Here is a 17,356-nt window from a genome sequence, read left to right as displayed (position 1 = left end):
TGATGTTCCAGTATTTGATTATTATATAATCCAATATGATATCATGTTGGATGGCTGTTGGATTGTGATACTACAACATCTAAAGTTAGAACAGAATTTTTATAAAAACTGAGGATGAGTTAAGGATTTGAACATTGTGGGGTTCTTTTACTAAGTTGTATTAAGCAGCAAGCATGGGTAGAAGTAAGCATGGACCCCAGCAGTGCACTACAAAAACCTGTGTTACCTGCCTTATGTGAGTAGGAGCAGGAACCAGGAATGACAGGGGCAGGTCAGAGGAGTGGCAGGCTGTGACAGCACAGTCGGTACCTTGTGCTAGATATCACAACTGCCAATAGTGTGGCTGCACTTAGGGCCAGATGCACTAAACCTTAACGACCCTCTAACAACCCTTTAACGAAGGAAATTCCTAACCGTTGCATGCATTAAAGGCCTTTTTCCAACGAAGCAAGCAGCTAACGAAAACGGAATACAAAAGAGTAACTACCATTGTAATGTGGGCGATTCGGGATGCACTAACAATACCGATGATCACACCGAATCATTTACCGCGACATATTAAACGTATGGTCAGAGCAGTCGTATAGGCCTGAGTTGTCATCTCCCCGCTGCCCCCTGCACCATAAAAATCAAAGCTGGCATGTTTAAACAGAAAAGTGGGATAAAAAAAATAAAAACACCACAAATACTGGCTCCCCGCTTTCCCCTGCATAAAATATAAAAGCTTTACAAACATCAAAAAGGATCGGGAGGGGGCAAAGGCGCTCATCAGAAGCGTCCTGTATGGATGGCCTTGCCCCCCCCCCCCCGAGATCGCCGCTGTTCCCCGCTTCCGCCCTTTACTAAATTAAAAACTGAAAATAAAAATCTAAACTTTTGCAGCGCCGGGCCCCCTTCCCTTCCTGTCTCAATCTTCTTCTTTTCCCAACACTGCTCCGCCTCCCGCCATCCTCCGCCCCTTGCCTCGCCCGCCCTGAGTTCGTCGCCGCCGTTCCCCCCTCCAACGGACCCCCCCCCCTCTGCTTTACCTGCCGTGCAGCGCCTCTCACCTGTGTGTGAAGGCGTTGCACGGGATGAAACAACGGATCGTCGATCGCTTCTGCCTCCACCGACGTCTATCTCCTTCTTCCTGTGCCCGGCCTCCTCTGACGTAAGTTTCTAAGGAAGCGGGGAACAGCGGCGATCTCGGGGGGGGGGGGGGCAAGGCCGTCCATACAGGATGCTTCTGATGAGCGCCTTTGCCCCCTCCCGATCCTTTTTGATGTTTGTAAAGCTTTTATATTTTATGCAGGGGAAAGCGGGGAGCCAGTATTTGTGGTGTTTTTATTTTTTATCCCACTTTTCTGTTTAAACATGCCAGCTTTGATTTTTATGGTGCAGGGGGCAGCGGGGAGATGACAACTCAGGCCTATACGACTGCTCTGACCATACGTTTAATATGTCGCGGTAGATGATTCGGTGTGATCATCGGTATTGTTAGTGCATCCCGAATCGCCCACATTACAATGGTAGTTACTCTTTGTATTCCGTTTTCGTTAGCTGCTTGCTTCGTTGGAAAAAGGCCGAATTTTCAGTTTTTAATTTAGTAAAGGGTGGAAGCAGGGAACAGCGGCGATCTCGGGGGGGGGGGGGGGGGGGGGCAAGGCCGTCCATACAGGACGCTTCTGACGAGCGCCTTTGCCCCCTCCCGATCCTTTTTTGAGGTATGTTTAGTTTTGTAGTGATGCAGGGGGGGAGCGGGGAGCCACGACTTCGTGGTTTTTTTTTCTTGTTGTTCTGACGTTTGTGGCATGCGCAGAGCAGCCAGCATAACACTTGGCTGCTCTGCGCATGATTTAGGGGCCGATTACCAACGGGGATTACGAATCTTTGATACATTGTACTTTTCAATACCTCACCGAACATGTGCGACTTGTTTTTTTGGTGCATGCTTCATTTTTTTCAAATTCGTTAGGGAGTTTAACGTTTTTGAATTTTTTACGTTTGGTTGATGCATCTAGCCCTTAGTGACATCTGAAGAGGAAGCAAAATGACTGCTAGGTGTCATGGTGGTCATTGTTGATCCTAGCATAGTTCCAGGCAGAGGTCAGCAGAGGGACTCCGCCACCAGAAGAGTACTACACAACTGCCATGGAGACCTCCCAGGTAGATCCTGAGAGGGGGTTTGGAGGGTTGTGGGAGGGTCAAGCTGAGGAAGGGTGAATTCTCAGAGGGTGGGATATAGGAGGGGGTTGTGACTGTTGGATCAGAGGAGGGGAGTTGCTTGGAGAGGGGATTGGAAGAGGTGATATTGGGTGATCAGAAGGAGGAATGATGTTGGGGGGCGGAGGATCAACTGCTGTGGGGGTAATGTCAGAAAGGGAATCAGATGGGCTACAGGGAGGGAGGAGGGGAGAATGGACCTGCGGCAAGTGCAAAAAAAAACTCACCACACTTTAGTACATGACCAGCCGCTTGCTTTTAAAGCGTTTTCCCCTTTTTTAGGGTCCATCATTGAAAGAAAATATACATTTTCATGTAAATGATATGCTTTATGGTTAGTGCAATGGAAGCACTTTCTTTGGTTTTGGCTTTAATTTATGGTTTCCCTTTTATATTTGAAAAAATATTTTTTGTTATTTTGTACATGAGGGAAGGGCATCAGAATTTAGAAAGAATCTAGAGTGAAGGAATGGCAGTAAAATGAGGTACCTGTTGAGAAAGTATTTTAAAGAAGTGAAAAATAAATCTTTACCTATGGCTTTTGCCAGGAATCGAGCACTGTTGATGTTCTTTACTTCGGCTCGCACTCCGTAAGGCTCACCAGGGCGATGGACAGATATGTTGGCATCAACCCTCAGCTGTCCCTCTGTAAGCAAAAAAGGTGTCATCAGTGAGGGCTTCCTCTTTCTTTTTACAATCTTCATAAAAGTCTTATGTGCTAACAAAATTCTGAATCAAACTTTTTTTTAAAATATTTAAGATCTAAGTTGCAATAGTGATGTTCCACTTCCAAGACCAATTTCCATCTACCAGGAGAATGCAAATTAGCTTTGACAAAAACAGGTGAGGTACAATACTAACCATGTTTATCTATGTGCTCCATAATTTTATTCTTTATAATAAACCGCTTAGCATGGTTCCCTGAATGAGCGGTATATCAAATATTGATTAAACCTGGAAACTTGGATAATAGTTTCTACTATTTTGCCTGACACTGACGTCAGGCTTTCCAGTCTGTAATTTCCCAGATCTCCCCTGGAACCCTTTTTAAACATCAGCAATACATTGGCTACCCTCCAATCTTCAGGTACTATGGACAATTTTAACAACCAATTACAGATCAGTAACAGCAGATCAGCAATTTCATTTTTGAGTTCTTTCTGGTTTCTCTCAGCTTTTCAGCAAGCATGCTGTGCTTTCAGAAGTTCGGAAGGAAAAAGTTTTGTGTGAGAGGATCCACAAACCCCCTACCAACACCCCTCCCTTTTTTCCCTACAGACAACTATATGAGAACGTGCCCTGCAGAGCTGGTTTCTCTCAGCAAGCATGCTGTGCTTTCAGCAATTTGAAAGGAAAAAAAAAGTTTTGTGTGAGAGAATCCACAAACCCCTACCATCATCCACTCCCTGCGGAACGACTCTGCCGCCCCGATGAGCAACATATGCCCCATGCACTGGCGGAGCGAGCTTAGCCCCCATGTGGCCAATGCGGCATCTTCCTGCTCTGGAAGTCAGAGGAGCGCTGAGGCGGACCGAGGCAGCAGTGCAGCATACCTGCTCAGTGGAGAGTCACCACTGTCAGTGGAGTCAGGAGAGGATAGTGGAGGGGAAGACAGACAAGAGAGGGGAAGCTAGCTAACAGGGAAAAAAGAGAGTGACAGGAGGGAATGCAGGATGGCAGGTGGGAGAGAGATTAGAGGTGATGGTGGTGGCGGAGGGCGAGACAGAGAAGATGCTATAACAGTCCAGCTTGTTCTAGTTTCCTAGTAATAAGTATATTGGTGCTCTAAAGCCCAGTGTAATGTTTCTTTTATAGCACTGTCTTTTCATAGGTGTTAGGGCTGTTATGGTGTGATAAGTTTCCTATATAGGTTTCTGAGTGTCTTTTTGCACGCTTATGTTATTTTGCAAAGTGTCTGGACTATTCTGAAAGTAGGCTATGGGGCAAGGGCCACCAACAGCCTTTGTCACCCAAAATTAAAAAAACTCAAGACTAATGGTCTCCGAATCCTGTAGGGTCACCACATGAACAACAACCTGTCTGCTTTAAACAAAGTGTCTAGCAGTAGAAGCAGCATGTGCTTTGCTGAGGTGATAATCACAGTTTGAAGATGCTTTATATGGTATGTTGTAAGGGGTATAGGTCCAATGTTGGGGAATATTATATTATGACACAAAAATGGAGGTGCTGGGTTTATATTGCGATTCTCTCTAAATCCTAGAGAGAATCCAGACTTCACTTCCACAAAGAAGAATCTGTTGGACGATGGGGGGGGGGGGGGGTATCAGTTATAATTGTGTTTTACCTGGTAGATAACACTGGCTGGGGAGGGAGGGGAGGAGGATTTCTTTATGTATAGAAGGTCATGGTGTCTTATATTGCTAATTTAAAAGTGGAGGGAAAGAGGGGTATGATGTGCAGAAATGTCATTTTGGCTTGCCTCCCCCCCCCCCCTCCAATTTTTCTGTCTAAGAGATACCGCTGCTGTTCACACACATATAAATCACTCTCAGACCCCTCTTCCAATTAAAATGCTTATGTATTCCCAAGAGTTTGTATTAAACTTCACTGCTAAACATGTTCAGGAAAGCATTTCATCTTAGGCAATTTTCTGAGTCAAGTGGATGTGGTATATCTGAGGGAAGAGAAAACTGCATTCTGATTGAGCCATTTGAGTGAAAAGGAAATGAACTCTGTCCCTTTCTTCTCCAACAACAGTAAAACCTCTTTGGTGCGTCTACCCAATAACTAAAAAGTAGATGCTAAAGAAAAGAATTATGAGCCACCTACAGCACCATCATTCCTTCGGAACAAAATGGGAAAATAAATTTCTGCAGCAAGGCTTTCTAGCTGCTAATGTCCTCTACAGAAATCAATTGGTGCAGGGACTCTCTCGCTCTGCTCTGTGCCATACTCCGAATATTTATTTGACATCTTATGGAGTCAATCACAAGAGCAGCTGAAGATCACATATAAAAGGACCAAAATGCTAGCATTAAGCTACACAATGTATTATACCAATAAATTCATACGGGAACTATTTCATTCAATTAAAACAAAAACAAATAAGACATTCCTATACAGTAAAGAAAAAACACCACATGCAAGGACTAGCAGAAAATGTTTTTTTGGGGGGAGGGGGAGGAATGTAGATTAAAGATGTCTTCACAACACTTTTTGCTATTTGACAATGTAGATCTCTGTTAATTTCTTTAAATTTGCATCTCACCTCTCTTTGAAATTTATGTGCGTCTTACTTTACCCAGATGTTTGTAGTTGTGCAGCTTTTACCTGTACCTCATACAAAGCACAACTTTCAAAGAGAGTAGGTCAAATTTAAGTTTAACCAATTTGGATAGATTCAAATCAGTCAGATGATGTTAACAGGAATGATGTACACTTTATTTTGAAACTAGTAAAACATGCCCGTTTCTGGAGGAAATGAAACGGGCGCTAGCAAGGTTTTCCTCCTGAACCCCCCCCTCCCTACCCACCCCTTCGGCGTTTTGAACCCACTCACCGCCATTGCTCCGCACCTCGTCAACGCACGCCACCTTCATCCACTGATGCCATTGCTCCGCCCTCGCTCTTTGACGCCATTGCTCCGCTCTCGACGTCATCACGATTGACGCGAGGGCGGGGCCCAGACACAGTGATTTCGGTGGCTTCACCACCACGAACCCTTTGAACCCTAAGGAAGTGCCCGCAGGAACTGACAGTGACGTCAGTGTCCTCAGAACGTTGAGGGTGAGTTTTATTATATAGGATCAGGTTGTAAAAATGTTTCAAAGATGAAAATATACTTTTGTAACTGAAACAATGTGCAAAAATGGCTAAACTGCACAAACACTAATAAGTTATCGTTTACTAAAACAATAAATGTGTGTGTGAATTTAAAATGATAACTGTTTCTCAATTTAGCAGAAACAACAAGCAACTTGGAACTACATCTGAATTCTCAGACAATTTCAGGAATAGTTATCATATAAATATTAGTTCTGTTACAGATCTACTTTCTTCCTTTTCTTTCTAATCTGTTTTAAGAACTGATTCTTTTCTGATATTTTATTTTCAGATGATTATGACAGATGGCTACGGAAACCCTTAAAACTTCCAGGTAAGCATAATGGTATGTGCTCTGTCTTTATAACTCTGGCCCTGATGCACAAAGCTTACCGTGGTAGCAATGTTGGCTTTCGACCGGATGTAGCCGGAGCACCATCAGTTTGACAATCTATGATGCACAGTATTAGAGCATTTAAAGCCCTCACAAAGAAGAGGAGACATGAGTTGTATATTGCGTCAGGCTGAACAGAAGTGGATATTTTTCTTTACTTCGACGGAACCCGATGGACTTAACGTCAAGGTAGAGTGGTCAGCATTTTTTTGAGAGAGGCTGTCTTTATAAAGTAAAGAGATTGTTATGGGACCATGGGGTTTTCCTTGTGATTCAGGATGAGCAGCAGTGGAGTAGTGACATCGGAGGCCAGCACCACTTTGGACTGGTTGTTTTGAATTGGAAAAGGAGGAGCTTGATCTATTTATAGAAGGATGGAGGCGCCTCTGTGTCCAGTTACATGGTTGTTTTTCGAGTACAGCAGAGAAACAGGATTGGCATTTGAGATGGAGCATTTAACCTCTGATGCAGTGGAAGCGAAACGGGGACTCCTTGTTGGGTTAAGGCCGGTGATTTCTTGGACAGCGTAAACACAATAACGACTGGATTGAAGCTAAGTGGTTTATGGCTGGAATCACCGGGAGTCTATAAATGCAGGATTGATTGGATATTGAACTATTATAAACTGCATGAATTGTACTGATTGAGATTCTGTGCTCTAAGGAATATATGTACAGGTCTGTCACTGTGAAAGAAATTTGTAGGAAAAATGGTTTATAAGATATGCCTGGAAACACTGAGTAATTGTGGAGTTTTTTTTTAGCCAGATGATGGTGCGCCCGGCCCACACTTTATAGTCTGATTTTGGGCTGGCTGGGTGGTGTTACTGAGGCTTTTTTTCTCCACCACTAAGTGTATGGTAGTGTTAAGCCAGTGGTGATAGCTGTGATGTTTATGGTCAATATACGCAGAAGGTGTGAAGCTGGGTTTTGAGTTTCGAGATTTTTTTCAAAGCTTGAGTGAAGTATTTGTCATAAGACGAGTTAAAATTTAATGCCAAGAAGTGTAGAGTGATGCACTTGGGGTGCAGAAACCCGAAAGAGAGATACCGAATAGGAGGAGAAAGATTAGTAAGCTCGACTCAGGAGAGAGACCTTGGGGTGTTGGTGTCTGAGGATCTAAAGGTGAAGAAACAATGCGCCAAGGCAACGGCAGTGGCCAGAAGGATGCTAGGCTGCATAGAGAGGGGCATAACCAGCAGAAAAAGGGACGTGTTGATGCCCCTCTACAAGTCGTTGGTGAGGCCCCACTTGGAGTAGTGTTCAGTTTTGGAGGTTGTATCTTGCTAAAGATGTAAAGACTGGAAGCGATGCAAAGAAAAGCTACAAAAATGGTATGGGATTTGCGTTGCAAACCATACGAGGAGAGACTTGCTGACCTGAACATGTCTATGTTAGAGGAAAGGAGAAACAGGGGTGACATGATACAGACGTTCAAATATTTGAAAGGTATTAATCCGCAAGTGAACCTTTTTCGGAGACGGGACAGCGGTAGAACTAGAGGACATGAATTGAGGTTGAAGGGGGGCAGACTCAGGACTAATGTCAGAAAGTATTTTTTCACAGAGAGGGTGGTGGATATGTGGAATGCCCTCTCGTGGGAGGTGGTGGAGATGAAAACGGTAATGGAATTCAAACAAGCGTGGGATAAACACAAAGGAATCCTGCTTAGAAAGAATGGTTCCACGGAATCTTAGCGGAGATTGGGTGGTGACGCTGGTAATTGGGGAAACAAATGGGAGCTAGGCAGACTTCTACGGTCTATGCCCTGATTGTGATTGAATTGATAGGGATGGGCTGGAGTGTAAATTTTAAGGGGGCTTCAACGTTAGCTTCAGAACTTAGTACAAGAACAGTGCTAGGTAGACTTCTATGGTCTGTGCCCTGAGAAAGGCAAGGACAAATCAAACTCGGGTATACATATAAAGTATCACATAACATGTAAATGAGTTTATCTTGTTAGGCAGACTGGATGGACCATACACGTCTTTATCTGCCATCATTTACTATGTTGGGGCTGTAACCGCCACTCCATGCTCCCAATCTTCATTGTCTCCATCATTTTCCTCTGAAACTGAGAACCGTAACTCTGCTATTATATAACAGAACTTCTTATATCATTTTTTTTTTATTTGCTGTATTTTTCAATGAACCATAGGGCAATCCATTTTCATTATTTGAAGCTTGTTGTTTCTTTTGAAAACTGCTTCCTTAAACTGGTCATTAACCTCCTCCCCTCTCCCTGAGCTTTCCAGCATTGATTTTAATGTTATGCTGAAAATGTACCATTGTAAGAATAAGTTACCTTTCTATTGTATTCTGTCATTCCGTGGAAAATGTTGTTATAAAGACTGATTTGTACTCCACCTTGAACTTGAAGGTTAAGCGGACTATAAATGCCCACATTAAATTAAATTTAAAAAATGAAATACCAGTTTCCTGAGTGTTGTTAAGTCTGGTTAATCACTTATAGACACTGCTTTCTCATAGAGCTCCTCCATTAAAGAGAGCAAAACCAATTAATGTTAAAGTGCACAGATAAGGCACCAATCACTCTTATTTGTCTGCCTTCATCTGTTTATAATGAGTGTTACTTTTTCTAACCCAAGTTAGAGAAGGGCACAAAATCAATGTGTCTGATTTCTTTTAAATTATATGGATAATAATGGGCTGTTTAACTCACTAACCCCCCCCCCCCCTTTTTTTTTACAAAGCCACGCTAGCGGCTGTCTCAAGGCAATGCCAACACAGGCCATCCACTTTGAATGGGCTTTGTTGGCATTACTACACCGGCAGCCACTAGCACAGCTTTGTAAAAGGGTGTGTGTGTGTAAATTAAACAGCTAAAGTTGAATATATAATCAATATAATTTTATCAATATTCTATCAATTAAATCAAAGTGAAAATAATAATAATAATAATCTTACAAAGGAGGAAAAACAACTTCAACAATCCAGTCAATGGTATCTGTCATATGTCACCAAAATCTTTGAGACTCAATTTTTATCATTGATCTTCAAAAAAAACTCCTTCATATTTTAAATGATACATGTGCAGAGAAAATCTTAAAATGTCAAAAATGCAAAATACAAAATATTATCAGCTTAACCAAAAAACAAGAACTTAAGCTTTAAGGATAAAGTCTTGATGGGGATCTCCATTTCATTAAATCAAGCTTAATCAGGGGAAGAGAGGGGTCCTTTTACTAAGGTGCACTAGCAGATTTAGCAAATGCTAAGATGTCCATTATATTCCTATGGGCATCTTTGTGTTTAGCACACACTAATCATTAGTGCACGTTAAATCCTCTAGCGAGCTTTAGTAAAAGGGGCCTAAGTGCAATGCTTCAAATTCAACAAACAAGCAGACTCAAATCTGTAAAATAAACAAAAAAAAAAATCAAATCAGTGCTTAATAATGTTATCAATAACCATAAAAACATTAATAACTTACTATTCAAGTCTTGATGCTCGTATCAAAAAAATGGCACCATATGGCATCAAGACACCCAGGCTCTACCTGCAACAGAACTCCACTTATTTCACTAAGGATACCGATGACGTTAACATGCATAAGGAAGTTCGATTGGAGGCTCTATCGGGTGTAAAAAAAAGTTCAAAAAATTCAAAAAAGGTTTGTCCATTCAATTTGAGAATTAACCCTTTCGGTTCCATGGTTTATAAAACATGAACCCATTGCTGCTCACATTGTTTTAAAATTTTATTGTGATCATGACCACGCGGATTTAGAGAGATATGATCTAAAGCAAAACACTTAAAAGTATCAAATGTGTGATCTTTAGCTATACAGTGCGATACCAGTGGAGCATCAACTTTCTTTCTCTTGACACAGGAACCATGTTCTATAATTCTCTGATGAAGGCTTCGGGTGGTCTTCCCTAAGTACCATTTGTTACATAAACACTGTAGTATATATACAATGTAATTTGATTGACAAGTAGTGATCTGTTTCAATTTAAAAGTTTTCCCATGCAATGGGTTCGTAAACTGGGAGAGCTCTAGTGTCAACGAGCATGTGGTGCAATGATCACAACGCAAATGTCCCAATCCATTGAAATTCCCATTCCTAATTTCAGGTAATCTTTTAAATTCTTAGCCCTAGAAAAAGCTATCCTCAAATGATAGTCTGAAAAATACAGGTGTGAGTGCATGACTACCCAATTTCTTCTGATAATTTTTTGTCACCATATCCCCTCCCGTCAAAAATGTTAAAACTAAGGTATTCATTTTATCTGAAGTGTCATCATTCTGGGTTTCATTCATCAATAAAAGATCCCGATTATTGTATTTGGCATGTCTGTAAGTTGATTTCACTACATTCACAGGATAGCCTCTCTGACATAAATGTCCTGCAAACTGTTTGGCATGATGTTTAAAATCTGGCACAGATTCTTCTGAAACGCAAAAATTGTGAAAAAGGCAAGCTATTTTTAAGTTTAACAGGATGGCAACTGTGATATTCCAAAGACATATTTCTATCAGTCGTTTTCTTAAATATTTTAGTATCAAATGTCTTTTCAGAAAGGATCACTTCAATACCCAGAAAATAACACTTGATTTAGATGACAAGCTAGTAAATTTTAAGTTCATATAACAAATGTTCAATCAAGCAGTAAATTGAAGCAATTTCTCATCATTTACAGTCCTTATCATGAAAATGTCATCAATAAATCGCTTCCAAACAGTGATTTTACTATGGAAAGGTGAGCTCGCTATCCATTTCTCTTCAAATTTTGCCACAAACAAGTTCACTATGGATGGCGCATATGCTGCACCCAATGCAAAACCCTGTTTCTGTAGGTATAGCTTATCTTGAAACATAAAATAATTCTCATTGAGCACTAATTGCATTACCCATGTCAAAAATTCCGTAGAGATTCTGAAAGTTCTGACTCTTGCTTCTAGTGAAGTGACTTGAGGAGAGGGCTAATATGAGCATAACGACACTGGCGGAATATTAGTCGTGCAGCAGAATTTTGAATAGATTGAAGAGGAGAGAGATGGCTAAGCGGGAGACCTGTGAGAAGCAAGTTGCAATAGTCTAAGCGAGAGATGATAAGAGTGTGGATGAGGGTTCTGGTAGTGGGCTCAGAAAGGAAAGGGCGAATTTTGGTGATATTATAGAAAAAGAAACGACAGGTTTTAGAAGTCTGCTGAATATGTGCAGAGAAGGAGAGGGAGGAGTCGAAGATGACCCCAAGGTTATGAGCTGATGAGACAGGAAGGATGAGAGTGTTATCCACAGACATAGAGAATGGGGGAAGAGGAGAGGTTGGTGTAGGGGGAAAGATAAGAAGTTCAGTCTTGGTCATGTTTAGTTTCAGATGGCGCTAAGACATCCAGGCAGCAATGTCAAACAGGCAGGCTGATACTTTGGCCTGGATTTCGGCTGAGATTTCTGGTGTGGAGAGGTAGATTTGGGAGTCACCAGCGTAAAGATGATACTGAAAACCATGGGATGAGATCAGAGTACCAAGGGAAGAAGTATAGATGGAGAAAAGAAGAAGTCCCAGGACAGATCCCTGAGGTACACCAACTGACAGTGGGATAGAAGTAGAGGAGGATCCACTAGAGTATACACTAAAAGTACGTTGGGAGAGATAAGAGATAAGAAGACTACTGCAAGACACTAGGTGAAAACCCTGGGAGCTTATACGAAGCCAAAAGGCAACACATGGTACCGGAAGTGATGTATCAACAGCCAAAATTGAAGATACTTCCTGTGACCTGGACGTATCAGGATGTGAGTGTAAGCATCCTTTAAGTTCAGAAAGCATAGCCAATTATTTTCCTGCATCATGGGAAGAAGGGTGCCCAGGGAAACCATCCTGAACTCTTTGCTGAGGTTCTGTGAACAGTTATATGTCCTGATCTTCCCAGGTACTACTTAGATAGTAAACAAATGTTTAGATAGTTTTATAATTGATCTATATTTCAGTTACCTGTTATTGTTTTCTGATTACACATTTTCTGTTCACTGTTCAAGTTGTGACAATAAACCTGTTTAGTTTGTTGACTCTGCTGTCTGGACTGATAAAAAGTCCTGGTGGTTTGTGTGTTGGATCTGTGAGTGCTTTCTGAGGACTGTGGGACCACTGGGAGTGTGGCCTCCAGTAACCTAGAAATCACTGGGGATAATTTGAGAGGAGACTCACTCAGAGCCAGTAGAGACCCAGTCGGTGGGAGGAGAGTGCTAGTATAGAGCACAAGCGACAGGTGCAGGCAGACCTGGGGATAGAACCTCTAAGTGGCCACGGAGTAACCCTAGGTGGGTGGCTAGGCGTTTCGTGACAGCCACCTTTCTTGCAAAAAATTCCATCTCTTCCCAATTGGCAGGTCATCTAGGATGTTTACCTTTACTGGGGCTATGCTCTGCTGGAGCCAGTCAAAAGCTTGCCCCCAGCTTTAACTGGGGAACTGGATAGGCCTTGGGTGCATGCTGTTGACAAGAATGAGCATACTAGGACTGAGCCTACTGAGGCTGGTGAGAAGGAGTGTATCTATGTCTCAGAGAGTAGTATGGACCCCACATTGAGTTGCCCAAAAACCTCCTAGATGAAGAGGAAGGTGCACAAGATGTCCAGCGGGAGAGTGGAGGAGTACCCTAGTGGTTAGTACAGTGGCCTTTGATCCTGGTGAACTGGGGTTGATTCCCATTATGTCTCCTTAAGACTCTGAGCAAGCCACTTAACCCTCCATTGCCTCAGGTACAAAAATAAGTACCTGTATATAATATGTAAACTGCTTTGACTGTAACCAGAAAAAGGCGGTACATCAAGTCCTGTCCTCTAGAGTATCAATGGTGTCATTGTGTCTCTCAATGAGGTCAGTCACCTCCTCCACCATGCTTCTAAAAAGATTATCTCCCCGGCACGTGGCATCCACCAACCTCTCTGCTGGACTGCTATGTCCAAGTCAGAGACATGCAGCCATGAGAGTCTGCACATCATTATACTCTGAGCAGAGATCCTGGACGCCACATCGAAGGTGTCTTAGTTGCCTCTGGCCAAGAACCTTCTACACACCTTCAGCTGCTTGACCAACTGATGAAGAGATTTGGCCTGCTCCTGTGGAGAGAATCCACCAAATCAAACATGCTGTGCACCAAGTTCTGCAAGTATAGGCTTGTGGAGAGTGGTAAGATTGAATACGAGAGATGAGCATAGAGGCCTGATATATCTTCTGCTTAAAAGAATCCATGGTTCTAGTTTCTCTGCCAGGGGGCGCTAAAGCATAGCCCCTAGAATTCCTGGCTTTTTTCAGCATGGATTTCACCATCAAGGAATGATGAGGCAACTGAGGCTTGCCAAACTCTGGGGAACGCTGGATCCGATACATGGTGTCTATCTTCTTGGGCAAGACAGGGACCAACAGAAGGGACTTCCAGTTCTTCACTTAAACATCTTTCAGGATCCAGTGAAAAGGGACAATCACAGCCTCTCTAGGAGAAGATTCATAGTCCAGGACCTCGAACATCTCAGTCCTGGGCTTGTCTTCCGTCTCCAAATGAATGGGAATAGCAGCCATCATTTCCCTAACAAAACCTGGGAAAGAAAAGCACTCAGGTAGACAATTCCTCCTTTCCTGTGGAGAGGAGGGGTCATATGAGATACCAAAGGACTTCTTTGTCCGAGAAGTACCATGAATCCTCATCACACTCCTATGAGTGCTTCTCGTTGGTGTCAGCGAAGAACTTCTCATAAGAGGGCCGAGATCGCGCCTGCCTCGATACAGAGAAACTATGTCCTCGAGAGGGGCGTCGAGGTTAAGGCTCCACTCTCGACTCCAGTGAAGCTTCCTGCACTGACATTGAGGGGGTGCTCTCAGGGGAGGCTGTCAGCTCCAGTGGAAGGGATATGTTCAGGCCCCAAACACTGAAGACACCAAAAATGAGTGTCTTTGCCAAAGATGGTCTTATTGCACCAGCTACAGTGCTTAAAGCTAATGGGAACCTTCAAGAAAACAGCCATGGCCAAATCAAACAGCTCGATGGTGACTAAAAATGGGCAAGAACAAAAAAAAAAGAAAAAGAACTGAGGGACAAATGCTGGACCAGAGCTCAGGCCTAAGAGGGCATACTGAGTGCGCCAAAAATAAAGGAAACTTAAAAGTGGGGAAAATCAAACTAAAACAGTATAAAAAGGGAAAGAAACTTTTCCTAAAAAAAGAAAATGAAAAAAAAAAAACCCAGGGTAAAACCCCCCGAAGGGAAGGCACAAAATAAAAAAAAAAATAAAGCTCATGCACCAGATGCTGTGAGGAGCGCGGGACAATTGTGTTCTCTCCTCACTGCGAATGAGGAGAGACCAATGGTCCCGCGCTCTCACAGTGGGCGGGAAGGCACTCGTGCATGCGTGGTGGGGATGCTGCTCATGTTCTTAAAGCTATACTTGTTAAAGCTCTGCACTGGGTGATGTGGATGACGTCACCCACATGTGAGAATATGACCTGCTTGTCCTTGGAGAAAAATACACATCCATTAAAATGGACTTCAAAATAAGCAATACCTATCCTTTGAGTTGATGGTTTTGGACCTACACTTATAAGAAAACAAACCTTGGTAACGAAGGAAGATAATGGATCATAGAAGATGAAGTACAGCATGCTTTATTGATCACAGAAGATGAAGTATCGAGTTACAGTAGGATTTAAACCTGTGTCCCTTGGTTTACAGTCCACTGCACTAACCACTAGGCTACTCCTTTGACCTACCTTAAATAAAAGTGTGCTGTACTTTTATTCTTCTGTGATTCATTATCTTCATTCATTTATTCATTCAATTACATTATTACTTGCCATCTGATGTCATTTTATTTTCAAGTATTAAAATTTATACTCCATCCAATCTAGAAAGTCTAAACGGATCAGAAAATAATATCCATAAAATCATATTCAAATAAAACCTATACTGTCAAACACAATTAGCCCGTCTAGAATCAAATCAGAGAGTTAGAAGCTTCAACATATGAATTTGGCAAGATATAAACAGAAATAAAACACAAGTCACTTCTTTATTAAAAAAGTTGAAAGAGACTTCAGTATGTGGCAGATGAGACAGCACCTTCGTGACTGTACATATAGTACCTACAGCTTATGTGAAAAGTGCTGTAGCCTCCCATACCTGACATGTTGGCTTGACTTGTTCCAAGGACCTGAAGAATCAATTGAAGCTCTTGCACCGCTGCAGCTGCCTCTTCCCCACAGCACATATCGGGCTCCATGACAAGTTCCATAAGACCAATGCCTATCAAGTGAGAAATATGTTAGTCCCTACAGCATTTCTACATCTTTCTGACTTATTGAGGCAAAAGAAACTATTTGTACCTTACAGAATGAAAATATTAATGAATGTCTGCCAAATTTCAATTTCCTTAAAAAGCAGGTACAACTTACTGACAGTCATCACCCAGTGGCTGTTGTCTCTGGCCCTAAGGGGCTTAGAAGACAAAAAGCCTTGTTATAGCATACAAGACAGAAATGAATCCATTGGTTCTATAAAAAAACAAAATGACAGGTATATAGCCCTGGCCTGACAATTAAATAGACTCCTATGATACCAAGTGCAGTGCAGAAGAAACTGGAGTGCTTCTGCAAACAGTGGACTTCTACTGAAAACTATGCCTAACCTCTTCCCCCAATCTGGGTCTTGTTCACAGGCTTCCTTCCCAGATGATCTTAGTAACAGCAAATCTCTGAGGCACATAGAGCAAACGTTGGCCACAATAATTTCAGTAACTTGTAAGGGTTTTCCATTGCTGGATTTGCACCAGGTTGCCTCCACAAACACTTACTTCTTCCAGGGTCTCTCCCCATTTTGCTCTCGGCATACATACTCTTATCTAAAGAAGCAGATTTTCTCTGGGGTGAAGGGATTTCCCCTTCAAGGCCTTGGCATAGAGTCCCTCAAAACAAAGAGCTTGAGACAGATATAGGATGCTCCAACTCTCTCTACTGAATGTAAGTGCTAAACAATTCATTTCTTTTCTATTCCGGTTTTCCTATCCCGCTAATTTCACTCAAAGAATCAAAGCGGGTTACAACATGTAATCATTTCACAATATCCTTCACACTTCCAAATATTTCTTGAATAAAGTTTTTAAAGACTTCCCAAACTGATAGTAGTCTGAAATACCCCTGAGTTTAATAGGAATTGAGCTTCACAATTCGACTGCGGAATAGCTAAAGGAATTATAAAAATAAAAAAATAAACATTTATATTGAATTTTGTTCACTGAAGGAAGAGCTAGATTTAAAGAATGACTATATGGATGGCTGCAGGGGGGGGCAGGGAAGAGGGAGGTGGGGAGGGGGTCCTGAGACCAGATGGGTGGCTGCAGGGGGGCAGGGGAGACAGGAGGGACGCTGCAGGGGGGGGCAGGGGAGGGAGGTAGGTCGCTGGACATGGGTGGCTGCAGGGGGGGCAGGGGAGAGAGGAGGGACGCTGCACATGCGTTGCTGCATGGGGAGAGGAGGGTTGATGGACATGGGTGGCTGCAGGGGGGGCAGACGAGAGGAGGGTCGCTGGACATAGGAGGCTGCAGGGGGAGCAGGGGAGCGAGGAGGGATGCTGCACATGCGTGGCTGCAGGGGGAGAGGAGGTTCGCTGAACATGGGTGGGGGCAGGGGGAGAGGAGGGTCGCTGCACATGGGTGGCTGCAGGGGGGCAGGGGAGAGGGAGGGGGGTCACTCACTCACTCTCTGTCTCTGACACACTCTCTCTGACACACTCTCTATCACACTCTCTCTGTCACACACACAGTCTCTATCTCTTTGTCTCTCTCACACAGTCTCACAGACACACACAGACACTCTGTCTCTCACACACACAAACACACACACTCTCTGTCTCTCTTTCTCTCTCTCTCATTCTCTCTCTGACACATACACTCCATCTCTCAAACACACTCTTTCTGAAATGTACACTCCGAGGAAAACCTTGCTAGCGCCTGTTTTATTT

At 42.9% G+C, this 17,356-nt stretch overlaps 1 protein-coding gene across 3 annotated transcripts in view; it reads right to left on the bottom strand.

Annotated features, from left to right (window-relative positions):
- GATB (glutamyl-tRNA amidotransferase subunit B) overlaps nt 1-17,356 on the bottom strand; it is a 224,983-nt gene that overhangs the window by 122,833 nt on the left and 84,794 nt on the right. For all 3 annotated transcript variants that reach the window (XM_030191645.1, XM_030191644.1, XM_030191643.1), the window contains exons 6-7: nt 15,521-15,643; nt 2,735-2,848 (exon numbers count right to left, since the gene is read on the bottom strand). In XM_030191645.1, coding sequence (XP_030047505.1) covers nt 2,735-2,848; nt 15,521-15,643 — 237 coding nt within the window. The remainder of the gene's footprint in view (nt 1-2,734; nt 2,849-15,520; nt 15,644-17,356) is intronic.

Source organism: Microcaecilia unicolor, chromosome 2, assembly GCF_901765095.1.
Source record: "Microcaecilia unicolor chromosome 2, aMicUni1.1, whole genome shotgun sequence".
Taxonomy (NCBI): Eukaryota; Metazoa; Chordata; class Amphibia; order Gymnophiona; family Siphonopidae; genus Microcaecilia; species Microcaecilia unicolor.
The sequence above is the reverse complement of the archived record's forward strand: the minus strand, read 5'-3'. Positions and strand labels throughout refer to the sequence as shown.